The sequence below is a fragment of the Parus major genome, chromosome 3 (assembly GCF_001522545.3).
Source record: "Parus major isolate Abel chromosome 3, Parus_major1.1, whole genome shotgun sequence".
Taxonomy (NCBI): domain Eukaryota; kingdom Metazoa; phylum Chordata; class Aves; order Passeriformes; family Paridae; genus Parus; species Parus major.
In genome coordinates, this window is record NC_031770.1 from 91700088 (window position 1) to 91718586 (window position 18499).

Sequence of the window (18499 nt, forward strand, 5' to 3'; positions counted from 1 at the left end):
CTAGTCACCTATGTTAATGCAGATCAATCTTTCCCTGAAAGTTAAATCTCCATCTACTCTAGACTTCTGAAAGCACTTGGATCCCATGCTAATGGGTATATTGCTTTTATTGCCCTGAAGTTTGAGTTTTTATTTCTAACTGTATGATATTTTTACTTGGTATTTAGCAAAAACAGTAGAGGTGACAGATGATAGGAGCAGCAATGGAAGTTTCTAGTCATATTGTCATTATTACAGGCTCTGATAGCTTTAGTTTAAAAGTACCTAATATTAATTCCAGCCTTACAGTCAATCCTTTTTCTGTTCAGCTAAACTCTCAGGTGTTATAAATTAAGAGAACTGTATCCTTTTCTTCAGCTAAAAGAGTTTATAGTTCTTTAGGTGGTTTTACAGATTTTGGTGCACAAGTCAAATAATACACCAAAGAATTTTATTTACACTCTTAAAATTAAAACAAAACAAAACAAAACTTGAAGATATCTAGCTTTCCTAGAGTCAGACATATCTATGATAATTTTCTATGCCTATCTCTCGTTCTACAGTACTGTAAATTTTTTTTAGTTATAGTATTGTGTAAGCATCCACTTTAATTAAAAATGTGCCTATCTCTGCTTCCATAGAAGCAAAGATGTGATCTTTTGTTTTGGTAGTATAAAACAACTGTCAAGATGTTAATAAAGTAGCAAAGCATTTTTTCTCAATTTATTGTATTGTTTCTGTCTTATTAGAAGAGCTTTGGATGCTCATATTATTAAAAGCAAAGATACAAAACCAAGGCTTTTGTATAGTTGGTTTAGTCCACTTTTAATTTTTCTCTTGTTTGCTTGTTTTCTCAATATTTTTAAATTTTGCTCTCGAAGTATATGCAGAGATAAGCAATGATGACTAAAGGTGCCTAAGTCTTTAACTTAACAAAACAAGTATGATAATAAAAGTAAGAAAATTACACTAATTGTAATTATAACAATTATTTGGAAATTATTCTGTCAGATGCTGACATCACTGTTGAGAACTTCCTTCCTCTGGCAAAAGCTTAACTATCAGCTATTTGGTTATTCCTAATGGCACTGGGTTTTATGTGACAAACCTGTTTAAACAATGAGTTCTGCTTTTGTCTAGCTTTGCAATTCCTTTGAAAATTTGTCTTCAGCAACTTTTACAGTAACTGTGCCACCTATATTGAACTGAGTACTGTTGTCTTGAAAATTGTTCCTTTACTGTTGAAATATCTTTTAATCACTTGCCTAATGGCCTAAATTGTCACATTTAAGTAGTATAAGTATTTCCATGACAGAATCTTCATTACTAGAATTCATCATGCAATTGTTCCAGATTGATTCACAATTAAATTTTTGGGGAAAGGAGCTAGCACAAAAAATACTTTTAAAGAAATATACAATGCATAATGCATAATCAAGTATCTGTCTTACTTAACTAAATAAATTTTGGGTTCAATAAAAATGAAATCTGTAAAGGCATCCCTTGTTAAAACAAAAATAAAAGGACACAAGACATCAGAATTCAGTACTTTTCAAGTCTGTAACCTAATAATTTCACAGTTCAGTGGTTTTTGCTGTCTGATAAATGTTGCATTTCATGGTCACAATAACATGGTGATGAAAACATGGTAATGAAACAGTCACTGCACTCCTATCCATCATCTAATCCATGGCCTGGGGAAGGCATCCTCAGCCTCATGCAGGGTAGTGGATCTTCATTTGGTTCCTGTGGAACTAAGCAAATATGAATCTTGTAGGTGACTTTTGGTGGTTATCTCTAGACTTATGAGCTTTTGTGCTCCAAATAATAAAGGGGCTGCACTGGCATTTGGGTTTGTTTTTTTTTTGTTGTTTTTTTTTACATTCTTGGACAACGAATGACATTCAAATACATTGTTGATGCTAATTTGCACAGTACTTAATCTGTACATTTACATGTTATTTGAGTTATTTCTTGGAGAGCGAACATTCTTTGATGTTTCACAGTGTTATTCAGAAATCACTGCAAATCCATGTATGCCACAGCTTTGATATGCATAATTCTTTTTCAAGCTTATTATTATGCAAACATAATGCACTAAACAGGAGAAGCTTGTTCAATTTAAAAGCCTGGAAAAGTCTATATTGTTTTATATCCATGTGGGCTAGAAATAAAATGGTGTCTGTAGCACAGCCCTACAGCAAATGGCTTATGTGATTGCAACCACAGACATAGTGAAAATTATAGGGATGGTTTTATTTCCTTGAGTTAAGAGAATATAAACTGAAAATTATGTAAAAGATAAATTAGACAAACATCTACCATTTTGCTCCCAGGTTTACAGTGTCATATTCTCAAAAGCAGTCTTCTTTTGATTTTCAGTTCAAATTTTAATCAACTTTGAAATATAGTTTGAGGACCAAATACAAAACAAAATCTAAAATAAGACTGTGAAAGATTCTTTACTTAGTCAGGGAGGCTTAACACAGTGGCTGTCTACATATGGAGGTCTGAAAAGTCCTTGGCAATCTGGGGGTTTTCCCAGCTGTCTGTTCTTCTAGAACCTACCTCTGAATTTCATCTTTAATGAACATAGAATCTTGTTCTGTCTGAGCAGATGAGACAGTAAGAGATGGGAAATTTGCACAGAGAATTACTCTATAACTCACTGAGTATCATCTAAGCTTAAGGCCTAGAGCACATATGCAAGAGCTGAGAAGAAGCAATTACTTATTTTCCAGCTTAGTGGCATTCGCATCTCATCTCCTGGCTATGCCATTTTAGGAATCAAATTTTTCTCAGTAATTTTTTTAAAGTCCGACTATGTAATTTAGTTTGATTTTGCGTCCTTCAGCCTAAAAAGTAGTTATTGCTTTCCTTGCTTTATAGTGTGTATGTTGTACTTGTTAAATGTTATAAAAGAAGAGCAGTGACAGAAAGCTGGTGATTTTTAATTTTTGGATTACTTATAAATGCATACAACCTCTATACCCTTCAGATATTTGCAAAATACCAAATGAAGAAATATCAGAATTGTAATTTTCATGCAGTTACAGAATCTCTTGGGACTCTTGAGAAGTAAAACAATTTGGAAAGGAGGCAAGTTGTAAAGTTGACAGTTTGTCTAAATGTTCACGATACTAGATGACACATCAGTGCTTAAATGTTTGGTGTTCTATTTAATTAGGATCAAGTGCTATTTGGCACAATAAAAAGGTCATTGGTTTCAAATACATAAAAATAATTTTTGTAAATTTGTAAATGTTCCTAGGCTGCAAGACCAAAACTGTAAAGAACATTTTGATGTTTAATAAATACCAGTGATAATTTTTAAAATTTAGAACTTTGTATATGGGAAATGCTGATTAACAGTGAAATTAATATTAGAAGGCATTGGTCCTTTCTAATTACTTGACACAGTTAAAATGGGAAAAGTGTTGTTTGCTGAGATATTAAATACCATAACCTTTTAAGAAAAAAATTATTCAGAGATATGTTAAAAAAAAAGACAGCAATTAATGACAGAAATAGGCTTGTGCTCATTTATTTGGAAGAACTGCAAGTCTCTAACAGATATGCACTGCAGCAATCCATTGTTCAGAGATTTTGTTGTCTGTCAAATCAGGAAAAACTTCTCTGAGGTCGTGACCATGCTTTCATTCCCTTGTGGCCAAACATACTTTTAGTAAACTGAACTACGATGGGGTGTCACGTAAATTGTCAGAGTGGTGCCTGGGGAATCTTTACACAGTACTCATTAGCAGTGACAGCTATTACTTTAATTCCTAGTGGAAAAAAGTTCACCACAGTTAAAAACCTACCACATCTTTTACTTCATTTACATATAGGAACAATCCAAAAATGCCGATGTTAATTCAGAAACTGAATTATTATGGTCAGGAAGGTTGCATACTGGTTGTAGACACCAGTACCATTAATGGGAACTGTGACATGACTGGATTTATGACTTCTTATTTTGGGTTTTCTTCACAATTGTAGTCAGTTCTTTGAAAAATATGTTTGGGTAAGGACTGGTAGGAAAGAGAGTGCAATTCGTTAGGGACAATAGTCTCCAGAGACAGACCTCTGTTCCTTTGGAAGACTGCAAAGTTTATTGCAGCTCAGGATGTCTGAATACCTGAAGCCAGTAGAAGAGAACCTGATGCCAGAACCTGGCATCTTCCAGAAATCCATAGTATATGTATATTTATATATCCACTTTCTGGGTGATTATTTGCTCTAAGTCATGCCATACTGATTTCTCTGTTTAGTTTAACATTGCTTTTTAAATAATTTATTCTTTCAGAAAGAAAAATCCATATCCAGCTATGGGAAACTGATCATAAGTGAGACATTTTTTTAACATTCAGTTTAAATGTTCTCTAAGAAAGATTTTTCTTGCCCCTGAAATGAAAATTCAGAGCTGCATAAACTGCTTTTGATTTACCTAGATGAGTAAAGAGAATTTGCATGCTGCAGGATAGTAGGACTATAAAACAATATTATTTACAGCATGATACTTACCCTATTGTGCAAAAGGTATCAAATCTGTTTTGATAACCAGAATATTAAACTGAGGAAAGGAGTTAATAGTTCTTTTGATGTGTTAACTGGACAAAATCAGTCCATATTTTATACCAAAGATACTGTCAGGAAGTCAGCATAATCATGATATATCTCAGGGTAGATTTTTGTAAAAGTAAAGAAACAAAATGCCTTCCTGCATTACCTGAAGAATAAATAAAACGGTCTCTGGTTGGAATGCTGTGCTGATGAACATGTGAACATGTTGTGCATTTAATTATGCAGAGTAAGTATCTATGCCTTACATCTTTTATTTCATCATTCCCTTGCAGCTTCCATTGCATCAACTTGTAATGATCCTGGGACACCACAGAATGGCACTAGATATGGAGACAGCAGGGAACCTGGAGACACCACCACCTTCCAGTGTGACCCAGGCTATCAGCTGCAAGGGCAGGCTAAAATTACCTGTGTGCAACTGAACAACCGATTCTTTTGGCAGCCTGATCCCCCTACGTGCATAGGTACTAAGATGAGATGTTAGTCTCTGTTTGGGACTAACACAGACTGGATTTCTTGTTCAATAATTCTGTATATGGTGCTAATGCTAGAGTGATGATCTCTGCAGAGCTCAGTTATTTTGTACTTACAGACAATGTCAGTCTTGTTCCCTTGATTAAGAGGATTTTTGGGTGTGATTTTCTTACTTTATTCTTAAAGCTTCATAAAAGTTTAAAAATTACAAAGTCTAATATAAATAAATAAAAAGAAATGGTGATTTGGATAAAAAAAAAATAACGTTGAAATTATTTCACAATAATGTTCTTCTATGTAATACTTTGGTTACTTAAACTCTAATCCATTATTTATTCTGAAAATATTTATATATATATATATATTTCTGAGTTATCTTACAGATTAAATAACCATCCTGTGCAATACCTTGGAAGATGGATACTTATTGGGAAAAGTAAATGCAGAGAAGGGGATCCAAGTGACAATGCTGTTGAAAGAAATTAGATATATTTCTGTAGCACCAGGAGAGGGTGTATCTGTAGTGCTAGATTGTATAAAGGTTTCACTGAGGTTTTTGTCAGTAGACAATATTTACAGGCTTAGAACTTTTGCTGAATTTTATTTTTAAGGTCATTAAGGTAGGTTTTCTAGAAGTAATAAACATCTATAAATTTATCTGCTAGGCATAGTAATATTTTTACTCCTTGCTATTTTGTTGCCTGCTGATTTATAATTAAATGAAGACTTATTTTAGCAATCCTAGAACCCAAATGCAATATCATTTGAATAAACACAATGCTTTTTCTTTCTACAAGACATTTTGAAGAGTCACTTTCCAAAATAGCATATCTCTAAACAACAGCAGTCCCTCTGTTTCTCTGAAGTAAAAATACTATGAAGGTTTCAAGATAATGGAGAATCATTTCTCTGACTCCATACCACGTAACAAAATTGGAGAAGCACCTAAGCTGCGTACTGTCTTCTATATATCTTATGTGTAGTGTACAAAGCAGTATGAAAATGTTTACTAAACATATTGGGAATGTTCACAAAGTAAATATCTAAAGAAAAAATATCTACATCATATCTAAATCTAGAAGATTCAGATTTTTATTTTAGATAGAAATTATAATCAATCCATATTTCTTTACAGGCTATATAAAACTCCAACATAACAAACCTAAAAGAAAGAAGGAAATAAGACAGAAAGAAAGGGAGAATCCCTTTGGACAAAAATATATACATAGTTACTGTTATTCTTCCATATCCTCGAGGTGACTTTGAAGAGGAAAGCAGATTAAAGTAATCTTTAGTGTAGATATGACAACAGAAGAAACTTTAAGAGTTCTGTAAAGTAATTTTCTGTAATTTTAAAATTTTCATAAAGTCCTTACTTTAGTATGCTGACTTATAAATGGAATGGCCTGAAAAGAAATCTATTTAAAATGTTTAGTGTAAATTCCAAATCCTTAGTACCAACCGGTTTTCACTATAAATGTTTCTCTTAGTTTAGTTTACTTGTAGATGCAGCCTGTCTTGACTAGTTTTTTCTTAGACTTACTTTTGCTAGACTTTGTGGATGTGATTATCATCTACAAGAGCAGGATTCCTTATCTGTATAAAAGTTCAATTCACAGTAACTAAATGAATGTATTTGATTTTTTATTTGGGTAATATCTTTACTAAGTGAATCAAACTGGTTTCTGCAATATCTATGGTCAATAGAAACTGGAACCTAAGTGCTACTATTGAGCTTTCCCAGTTCTTAAAGTACTTCCAGTACATATGAAATTTTCAGCATGATAGACACAGGATTAAGTAATACCAAAAATAAAAAGGACTTCCTATTTAACTTCTTATATTTATTCCTTTAGAAAGATTTCTTCTTGAACCGCTTTTGAATATGAATAGAGGTCACATTTTTAAAAGGAAAATTGAAAATTTTTTGCTAAGAGGAGGTGTGATGGTTCTTTGTTTTAAAAAAATATTATTAATTTTGGTAAATATAGAAGTAATTTTGCTCCTACTTAACAGCTGATATGTGCTCGTGAATTTGACTCGTGACCATATTCCTATTTCTTTTTGCATTGTGACAGCTGCATGTGGAGGGAACCTGACAGGCCCAGCAGGAGTTATTTTATCACCTAACTATCCACAGCCTTATCCTCCTGGGAAAGAATGTGACTGGAGAATAAAAGTAAACCCTGACTTTGTCATTGCCTTGATATTCAAAAGGTACCATTTCTCAATGAATGCCTGTTTTAAAGAGCTTTAAATGTCAAATCTAAAAATAGCAATATTTATAATTTCCCAAAGTTTCCAGGTAAATTCTCTGGCTACATCCTGGAGCACATATTTAATATGTCCTTTATCATTCATTCCAAACAATGTAAAGAAAAAGAAAAATACATAGCTATATGTAAAAGAAAAATACATAGCTATATGGTACATTTTCTATCCAATATATTCCTGAGGAACAAAACTTTCTGTGATGTATCAAATAAAAATCCTTGAAAGACCATATCAACTTGTAGAAATTCTTAATTTATCCTGTAAGCAACTAAAAGTCAAGACTTAGAATGTAGTGGAAATTCTATCTGTAAGGCAGTTTTTTCAGTTTCTTAGAAATACGACCTAAATATACTTTGTTCAAAGTGCTTAAATAAGAAAAAATATTGTTCTACTTATTCAAGAGATAAAAGACACTGAGATAATGTTGTAACAATTTTAATTGTTTCCTCTGTGTTCCATAATCAACCAATATGTGTTGCATAGATTTTTACGAGTAGAAGGTCATGGGTGTAGTCATATTCAGTCCTATACAATCATCTGGCTTGCTATATCTATGTATGCAAATGCAATTTGTTTTTAATTTTTGATACTGTGTTTTAAGTGTGAATTTAAAGCTGAGAATGATAACAATGCTCTCAAATTCAATGGAATATTGTTCAGCTGTGATTCTTTTAGGAAGAGATGGTGGCATGTTGAGAATTTTGCTATATAATATTTGTACCCTTTCTGTGAAAAAAAACCAACATAACACCAGAACAACAAACACCAAACAAATACCAAACAACAAACAACAAAAACACACAAAAAAAAACAACAAAAAACCAGTTTCTTTAATTATGGGCTGCAGTTTATTTTCTAAAAGGTATTGATAGACACAAAATTAAAGATTGGAATCCTAAGGTACTTGAAATTACATAATAAGAAAAATACAGTAATTCTGTTATTCTGCTTTTTGATCAAATAGCATTAACGGATGAGAATAGTTCTCCACTAATTACACACTTGAAGATGTCACATGACAGATATAGTAAGTGGCATATTTCTGTGGATTGCCTAAATAACTCAAATGCTCAGTTTCAAAAATGAAAGAAACTTACAGTTACTTAGTACTCAGATTTGTTTGTATTGTTGTAGGGAGTACAATGTGAGCAATATAATGGAATTTTCCATTTATGCTGTATTTCCAATAAATTTTCTAAATGGTTTCAGTCTGGTAATATGCACACTTTTTGGTAGCTGAGGTTAGACAGGCCTGGAGTTCCCTGGATCTTCTTTCACGTCCTTCTTGTAAATTATGGTAACACTGGCCACCTTCCAGAGGGCAGGGACCTCCCCAGACTCCTACAACTTTTGGCAGATGATAGAGAGCAGAAGAAATAATATTTCTTTGCCATCTGGAAAACCTACTTAACATACCATTTTCTGTTCATTTCACCTAACCTTTCTCAATCTTGGGCAGTATGCTAGAGCTAGGCCTGTGCTCTTTCAAGGAACTGGCTTTGAGAAGACAGCAGTGTCTACACAGGGTGTGAATGTAGACTGAGAATAGAGAGATGCATAAGAGAAATGTGTGTTTCCTACAGAAAGATTGAAAACTATTGCTCTGTACAGTTTGATTTTCCTTGGTTTTGGTCTCTAGGTCTCTATTCCTTTTACCATGTATAAAATTCTCGATTAAAAATTATCTATCTTAGCAAAAATGATAAATATATTTGTAGTGGTTAGTAGATTTAGTATCATCCAGTTCAGCCAAATAAAAGCTGGATTTTTCATTCAAGCTTCTTTTCTGGATCATTCCTCTGGTCTTCTGGTAATAGGCAAACTTTCTTAATCATGATTTGTGATCTTGAGAAAGGTGTTTAACATAGGTAGGATAATATTCATAATGGCTTTTGAAAAGCTGAATGTGTTCATATCAATAACTAGATAAAAAGAACTCCACTGTGAATTTTTACTGTGAATCATATTTTAAAAAAAACCACATTTATTTCTGGGGAAGAAAATGTGTTAGGCAGAAAATTGGCAACTACAGTCACAGTAATGTTTAACTCATTAAAAAAAACCCTGAAGACTTAATTATTTTTTCCCTTTATTTTCAGCTTCAATATGGAACCCAGTTATGATTTTCTACATATTTATGAAGGAGAAGATTCCAACAGTCCTCTAATTGGCAGTTTTCAAGGCTCACAGGCTCCTGAAAGAATAGAGAGCAGTGGTAACAGTCTGTTTCTGGCTTTTCGCAGTGATGCTTCTGTTGGAATGTCAGGATTTGCCATTGACTATAAAGGTAAAGTTCTCATAGTAGTCTAAATAAAAGGAAAAAATGTTACTTAGTATTTATTGAGACTCAAATCTGTTTACTTCTGTATGTACTCATAACTGAACTGCCAAATACCTTTCTGCATTAATGTATGTTTTAAAAACTATTTTCTATTAATATGTGAAGGAACACAGAAATCCTATTTAATGAAATCTCTTTTGCATCACTTATGCACATATTCACCTTCCAGAAAAAAAAAAAAAAATAGGTAGAAGATGCACATCAAAAGTAACATTTGGAAAATGTTTGATAATAGTGAAATTATCTTACCCAAGAAGACCACCTGACTGCTTCTTCTTTCTCGTCAATACATACAAATACATTTTCCTTTCCATACTGTTTTGAATCTACAAATGCATTTTGAATACTACTGGATGGTATTTGCATTTTTTTTTGGAGGGGGTGCCACTTTCTAGATAGAGACTGGGTTATGCTGACTGTTTATTAAAACCAGACAATCACTGGAGATGCTGATTTCTTTTCCAGTCACAGATGTTGTCTGTGGCTTGATTATAATCTTTGCTGAGTTTTATCAAGCTGTCTTTCAGCAGCAGAAGTGCTGTCTCAGCTTCTTATTCTTGACAATTGAAGCAGACCACATTAATGTACATGTCAAAAATGAAGGACAAAAAGATCTAAGAAATGCAGAAAAAATATACCCATAAAAGAAAAGGGAGTGAAAAAGAACTAGAAAATCATTTTTATATTTATTCTTCATCTGTCATCCAGCATCACACATTATTCTCCATGTGTGCAAGGTTCCTCTTCTCAAAGTAATTTTCATATTGCCATAAATGAAATCTTAGACTTTTTGTCCCTGTCTAAGCAAAATATCAAAAAAATGGGAAAATAATTTGTTCCAGGAAGTCTGCAAGGAAAGAAAATGAGATGTTGAGCAGAAGGAGATAAAGAGATAAATATGGCGATTGAAAATGTGCATACACATTTTTACTCTATGTCTATTTTTTGTCCTCAGCAGTGTGATTGATATGAGTTCCTCTATGCAACTCAAAGTTGAATGAAATTATAATGAGATAAAAGATATAAGGACAGAATACCATATTTTAAAAATGTACAGTATATTTTTGCCTAATAATTTGATATTTTTCTTACATATATTATTCAGTACTTTATATAAAATGCATAAAATTATGGAACACTTTGAGTTGGAAGAGACTTAAAGATCACCTAGTTTCAACCCCCCTGCCATGGTAGGGACACCTTGCTCTAGAATTGATTACTCAAAGCTCCATCCAACCTGACCTTGAACACTTCCAGGGAAGGGACATCCAAAACTTCTCTGGGCAACCTGTTCCAGTGCCTCACCATCCTCACGAGTAAAGGATTACATCCTTATCTAAGGATGTAATCTTATCTACCCTCATTCAGTTTGTCATCACTCTCTCTTGTCCTGTTGCTACGTGCCCTTGTGGTTGACTACCTCAGCCTTTTCTATGTCCTGGGAAACAGGTTTAGCATTTCTTGCTGGAGAGGACACACATTTTCCGTAGTCTTCCTCCTTTTGTATATAGAAGTGGTGAATTCTAGAACTGGTCATGTTTCTTCTAAATACTAAATCTTGTTGGAGTCATTCAGCTTCAGCTTCATTATAATTACCTCTTTCAGATAATCAGTCTTAAACAAACATCCATGATCCATGATTCAACAAGAATAATATATTAATAAGTTGTTGAATAATTTAAACTGACTGAAGAAAACCACTGGTAATAGTTTGAGGTTTTTTGTTGTTTTTTTTTTTTTTTAATTGAAAATGTACGTAGTTTTACTGTAATTAATTTTAACAGAAAAGCCACGGGAAGCTTGTTTTGATCCTGGAAACATCATGAACGGCACAAGAATTGGAACAGACTTTAAGCTTGGTTCAACTATTACTTACCAGTGTGATTCTGGATATAAGATTATTGAACCTTCAAGTATAACATGTGTAATTGGTGCAGATGGAAAGCCGGCTTGGAACAGAGCGTTGCCATCTTGTAATGGTATGTACTGCTTTCTTACCACTTTCCACCCAGCAAATTCAATTTCTCAGTCCCTGAGGCTATTTACACTATTTCTACTCATACATCTGGTGTAAAAAAATGAGGTATAAAAATAAGAAATGAGTATTGGACTGTAGCTTTGTCAATAATGTATTAAGTATTTAAAAATATTTTTAAAGTCTGGAATCAACACGTGTTCATTTAATGGTTGCAATATAATATGTAAGATTCTTTAGACACCCAGTATTATTTAGAATAGCTACCACAACCATCTCAATACTGCAGTAATTTTCACCTTGGAATAAGAATTATAGTTACTAAGGAAGAAAATTAAAATGGCATTTTAGAACTGTGGCTAATTTATCCTCTATTCTTGGTTCTAGTGTTTTTGTTGTGTATATTTATATACATATGTATGTATATAAAACAATTTTAAAAAATCAAAAAGAAGTTACATATTCGTTAATAAAGTCTATAAAGTACTAATTTATTTATGTTGAAAAATAATCTCCTGCAAAATTTTAGATTTTTAATTATAGAAAAACATAATTTAGAAGGAAACATTTCTATAACTCCAGCACTTTAGAGATTGTTTTAAATTAAGTGCAAGTGATATGCTTTCATTGTAATGAAATGTTCAAGACTTGAGAATTTCATGTGCTAATCAGTTTCTGATATCCTCAAAGCAAGAAGAAAATAGAGAAGTTTTAGAATTCATACCATGAACTAATTCCTTGTGATATTTGAGTTTCACCTCAGCCACATAATCCTATTCTGCCTACTGATAGATTGAACTTCTCATCTTCTATCATTACATTGGATTTTTGAATAATTCATATAAGCAGCTAAGAGAAGACGTGGATTTGTAGTATTAATTGCTGCCTTTTTGTATAAGGAATTGCTGCCTTTTTGTATAAAGAAGTCAAACTTGTGCAGATATTTCAAGCATGATTTTAAAGACCTGTCAGGGAGCAGAAAGAGCAGGTCTGCTCCACAAGGGCTAAGAGCCAAGGATGTCCAAAGCACAGGCTCGCTCACTTGCAGAGCTCCACAGCACATGAGCCAGGCCTGCAGAGCCAGGAGTCGATAACAGGGAACTCTCATTGACCCACATCAGTGGCCTTCTTGTCCACCTGGGCCACAGGTCCTCCTCTGAGTTAGTTTCCAGGAAGCTATTAAATTGTACTCTGCTATATGCAAGATGCCCACGGCAGGGTAACACTGACTTACTTTCTTCCTTATAGTAGAATGATATTTTCCTTGCTTAAAAGCAAATTAATGTGACTATACTGTTTTTAAATAACCTTATTTATCCATTTATTTATTTATAAAATAATTCCATTATTGGTTTCTTGGGTGAGATAACTTCTTACACCAATCTGTTATTCTGTTGAAAACTACAGTTTTTCATGAAATCATTTCTCACAATAAAAAGAGCACTGAATTGCATGTAACTAATTTAAATACAAGACTTATATTTTAATGAAGATTTTGATAGGAAGCCAGGCTTTTCCAAAATGTGAGAAGATTGCCAGCAATACTTTGTTTTCAGTGTATAGAAATCTATTTACTTAATATCTAACACAAGGAGATATTTGAACTTGAAAATAGCCACTCCATCTGTCCCTTACTCTGCCACATTTACAGCCTATACACAGAGGAACGTGCCATGCATACACTGTCCATTGTTTTTCTCGTGATACAGACAGAACTACTACTCATATAAATATTGGCATGTCTTGGGGATTTGAGCTCCACTGTTGTTAAATGTGTCTTCTAACTTCCGTAGCTCTAAAAAGTTTCTCTTACCTTTCTCTTTCTTTCTCTTTTACATACATATGAAGCCATTTTTTATATGTATAATCTATGTGCACTTTTCATAATCATCTAGGAAGATATGAAAATAAAGCAATTCAAACACACTTTCACAAAGCAGAATTTTTGGTATTCTGTGTAGGGTAGTGTCAGCACATCTATGTATTCCTCTGTGCCATTTTTAATGCAGTACCATATATTTTCCTGACCTCTTTTTAACACGGATAGACATAGAGAGATATTCAAATGAGAACCCAACCTAAAGCCTGTGTTTACAGTATCTTTCAATTAAATAAATTATATTTCCAGTCCTATGTGAATACTTGTAGGTAAAACTTGCATGTATTCTAATTTTCAAGAAATTATACTAAAATTATATCCTGAGAAAGAACCACTAGATATTTCAGTACAGGTAAACCAAACAAAAGAAGAACCAGTAAAATGTTATTTTTTGATCTTTAGATTATTTCTTTTCAGACTTAACTAATATAGACAGCTCTAATTAATATTTCTTTACATTTGTTTCCAGCACCATGTGGAGGGCAGTATACTGGATCGGAGGGAGTGGTTTTATCACCAAATTATCCTCATAATTACACTGCTGGACAGACTTGCCATTATTCAATAACTGTCCCTAAAGAATTTGGTAAGAATTTCCTCTATTGATTTATCAATCATTATCATTTTGCTACTGTTTAAATGTCCTTAATGTGAAGTAATGACCTTAGGTCACATTGGCCTTAGGTTTCCATTGTATTGCAAACTATAAAAACTAAATATATTCCTGACATGGAAAATGTTTCTAGGGTTTCAACCTTTTACTTCTCCCTAGAGTAACCAACTGACTTCAAATAAGATATCTATGTTTGGTATCTAAGCATATCATGAATAACTTCATTGTTTACATTATTCATTATAGGATAGTCATTCATTCAATCTTCCTGCAAAGTAAAATCAGGTGTCAGAAAACAAGCCCTTATACTCCTCTTAAATTTTAACTTTTTGTTTTTCATGTTTTGACAAGGACAAGATAAGCAGAACCACATTTGTTTAAGGTGTACAGTGGAGGGAAAAGAAAGAATTCTAGAGAAAAGTAACAGAAATGTTTGTGAAAAATCACAAAACTGATTATTTCAATATGTCAAAACTCAAGCAATTGTATGTAAGGTGTAGTTTTCTGCAAAACAGGTTTTTCCTAAGTCCAGACAAATAGCAGTAAGATTCATTTTACTACTTATTTACCAAGAGGCTTGATTCACAACAACTTAATGCATTTGGTACTTTCTGTACTATGTACAATGAAACCTATAAGGACTCAGCTGTCAACAAAATATAGATGGCTAGAGTGAAAAAATCATATTTTTATTGACTTAGTTTTACTTCTTGTTTTTATTGCTATATGATATTTGGTTTCGGTGAATGATTCGATACTTACTAGTGAGATGTAATATTCAATTATTTATTAATACACTATGTACAACTAAAGTGAAAATTAAGTGTAGCAGTATGTCAAAGCTGGTAACACACTGGTATTTTTAATATTGGATCAGTTTTTATAGCCTTCTGATAAAACAAGCACTAATGAAAATTTAAAAATTTGACAAATCAATATGTTTAAAAAAATATTCCTCAGACTAAAGCAAGGTAAGCAGCTAATCCTATGTGATAATAGATAATTCTTAATAGTTGCTATATTTGGAAATGTAATTTTGATACAAACCATTCTGTTTAGATATTCCATTTTCTCATTCTCATAGGTAGAAAAAGAAAATGGAATAAGACTTGTTTGACTGGAGGTCACAGTTTTTTTGAAAGCATGATTTAATAAATTTGTAAATTTGGTTTTAATTAAAAATATGGAAATTTATTTTTTGAATAAAAATATGGAAAACATGCAATAACAAATATTGTTGCATGTAAGTTTAATGCAGCTGGTTTATCATGTTAGGCATTTTTATAAGTTGGAAAAATTCCATGCAGGAATTCATTAACAAATAAGACAAAGAGAAATATATCCTTAAATTTGATTTTAAAGACTAAGTCCTTCTTTTAACTCCTCTCTTTTTATTCTCTTTTTATTTTCTCCTCTTTATCTTTTTCTGTCTTTTTTTTTTTATTTAATACAGTTGTGTTTGGACAATTTGCCTATTTTCAGACAGCTTTGAGTGATGTAGCAGAACTATTTGATGGAGAAAACTCTCAGGCTAGACTTCTTAGTTCTCTGTCTGGATCCCACTCAGGTAACTAATAAAGAAAAGAAGTATACATTTTTACAGAGCTCAGTATTGGAAAAAAGTAATCAGGAGTATGTTATGAATTTACTTTGGGAATAAAGTTATTAGAACAGGATGCTAAGGGAAATGGAATGCCCTTCTAAATCTTTAAATAAAGTAATTATTCTGGAACATATGGTTAGGCAAGAACTGATTACTGGGGTGAGTGTAGAAATAGTTGAATGAAGTTCTCAGATCTCTATGTACGTGGACAGATTGGATGGTATAATTGTCTTCTCTGCCCCCTAAACTTTTGAAATACACATCTACATATTCTGAATGGCTAATTGAAACACAAATTACTTGTATATTTACAAAATGCAATTATCTGTATGCAAACATGCACTTAGACTAAAAGCAGGCTAGCTGTTGCATTCAGGTAACTATAGCAAAATGCTGACCTTATGAAATCATAATTAAGCTTTTATGGATTTCAACATGGTCAAATTTCCAATGTATGCATATATAATGAATGTGATCATCTTCAGTGATATGTAAGTATATTTTTTATATTTCTTCAGCTATGAATGTGTTTTGTAAAACACTTCTAGTATTTAGGAGAGTTTATATGTGAATTTAATATTTTTGCAGTACAGGGCTATTCATGGCTTCTTTGTTTTTACTTTGAATGATTGGAGAAATACTTAATAAGAAAATAATGTAGCATATCTATTAGATTTATAGTAAATATATTATTACATGAAAAACTCAGCTTCTAATTTTCCTCTGATGAATCCAGCTATTTGTGTCACAATATGAGTTCACAAAAAATTCTAAGAGTTGTTTAATTACTGACAAGAATTCAGCAACAAAACAAAATAAATTTTTTAAATTTAGGCACCAAATTTTACTGCATTAAACTGTCATATAAAAGTTGAAACTAATGTCTGTTTTCATAGCAGACATTTAAAAATACTTGAAGGGTATTTAAACTTCTGATTTTTATTTTTTACTTGTGACATATCTGATTTACATTGATTTAGAATAGGTTTCTCCTACATGGGATCACTAGTTGTAATAATATAAAATTAATCAAAGTGAAAGAATTTTATGCCAAACTACTACTCTTATTTATATACAATATTTAAAATCATCATTTGTTTCTGTAGAATTTAATAAAATATGGGTTTATAAGTCCAGGGAGAATAAAAACAGTAGTAATATGTAGAGGAATCATCATAGAAGTACTGCAATTTTGTCTATAGTTTTTCATTACTGAACTTCTATCATGACTCCTGACAGATATATCAGAAAAGGAGATAAAGTATATTAAATATTTTTATCAATCCTCAAGTCAGAAATAAAATTTGCAATGCCATAAGAAAGTTAATAATGTAATATGGTTCTTGTGTGACCATATATTTTATTGAAGCCACTACATAAAACAAATCATGGGTTTGCTCTCTCTCAGTTTTAGTCTTGAAATGATAAACATTCCATGAAGATCCCTGTGGCATTTTTCAAATACTTTTATTTGTTGAATATGTTTTGCAAAGCAAAGTAATACTCTCAGTCACAGAAAAGGGTTAGCTAAAAGTCTTCTAATAATTTTGTCCCCAAGTGACAGTAGGGTTCTCCAGTCAAGTAGTTTATTGGAGCTCTAGCTCCAGCTGCTGCAGTAAATTCCACAGGTTTCTCTTGTTGAAGTCTTTTTATTCTGGCAATGGCAAATTTAATTTTGTACAATGTTACTTATGTTTTTTTCACTATAGAGAAAAATATGAAACTGTTTTTAACAGCATATTTGATTATGTATTGAAGAGCTATAACTGTTGTTTCTGTTTTGTGTATTTATTTTCTGTTCCCATTTGTAGGAGAGACATTGCCTTTGGCTACATCTAATCAAATTCTTCTGCGATTCAGTGCTAAGAGTGGGGCATCAGCCAGAGGGTTTCACTTTGTTTACCAAGGTAAACATGTCTACTTTTGGTGGAAGACACTAGTGCCAATTTCATTAATTGTATTATTTTAAATTCTGCATAAATCTTAACGCAGTTTTTTAAATGTGAGTGTAGTCTTAACCTTTTTCCAGAGATCAGGGACTTCTCCTGATGGCAGACTGGCTTCATAACAGCAGCTGTCTGTGCTTATCCTGTCTGTTCCCAAAGACTTGAATATGTCCAGCCTTTCTCAGTAGTCAGCAATCAGATGCTCTGTTAATGCTGAGTGGACTCGAGGGGTTTAGGAGTGTGCTTAATTGTATCAGTCTTTCTTAGTATTGCCAGCTGATTTTTCAAGAGTTTTTGTTCAGACTGCTAAGGATGCTGTCTTCTTGAAGAGCTTGGAGAGAAAATTGCTGCAGCAGAGACCATCAGGCTGTTTCAGTATTGGAGGAGACTCGCTTGTCTGTTTCTGACTCAGCTGAACCTGAGCAGACGTTATGTGCACGTCTGCACGCTGCAGCTGAAATGCAAGAGTGACATGGCATGGCCAAGTCTGTTAGCATTCTGCTGAGCAGCTGAGCACACTGAGCTGATCCATGAGTCTCAACTGCAGTCTGGTGACACCAGGAGCATTGCTTACAGATTCATTGCCTGTATGGGCAACAAATGCAGTCCCAAAGGGACTGACTTCGGGACAGTTCACTAGATGTGTCGCATACAAACCCAGTAAGCTTAATCAGACAGTCATTGCACACTCTTACTAAAGTGAAGTGTAGAAGTCATTTGGGATAGTTTTAAATATTGTTAAGATGCCTAGACTACTTTTTTTTGTTTGTTTGTTTTAATTTTTTTTGTTTGTTTGTTTGGTTTTTTGTTTTTTGTTTTAAAGATTTGAGC

General features: G+C 32.8%; 1 protein-coding gene across 2 annotated transcripts in view; it reads left to right on the forward strand.

The window, feature by feature from the left end:
* Positions 1–18499, forward strand: part of CSMD1 (CUB and Sushi multiple domains 1) — a 1067087-nt gene that overhangs the window by 892876 nt on the left and 155712 nt on the right. For both annotated transcript variants that reach the window (XM_015621308.3, XM_015621309.3), the window contains exons 27-33: positions 4836–5027; positions 7116–7254; positions 9411–9598; positions 11437–11631; positions 13976–14092; positions 15573–15686; positions 17534–17629. In XM_015621308.3, the coding sequence (XP_015476794.1) occupies positions 4836–5027; positions 7116–7254; positions 9411–9598; positions 11437–11631; positions 13976–14092; positions 15573–15686; positions 17534–17629 (1041 nt within the window). The remainder of the gene's footprint in view (positions 1–4835; positions 5028–7115; positions 7255–9410; positions 9599–11436; positions 11632–13975; positions 14093–15572; positions 15687–17533; positions 17630–18499) is intronic.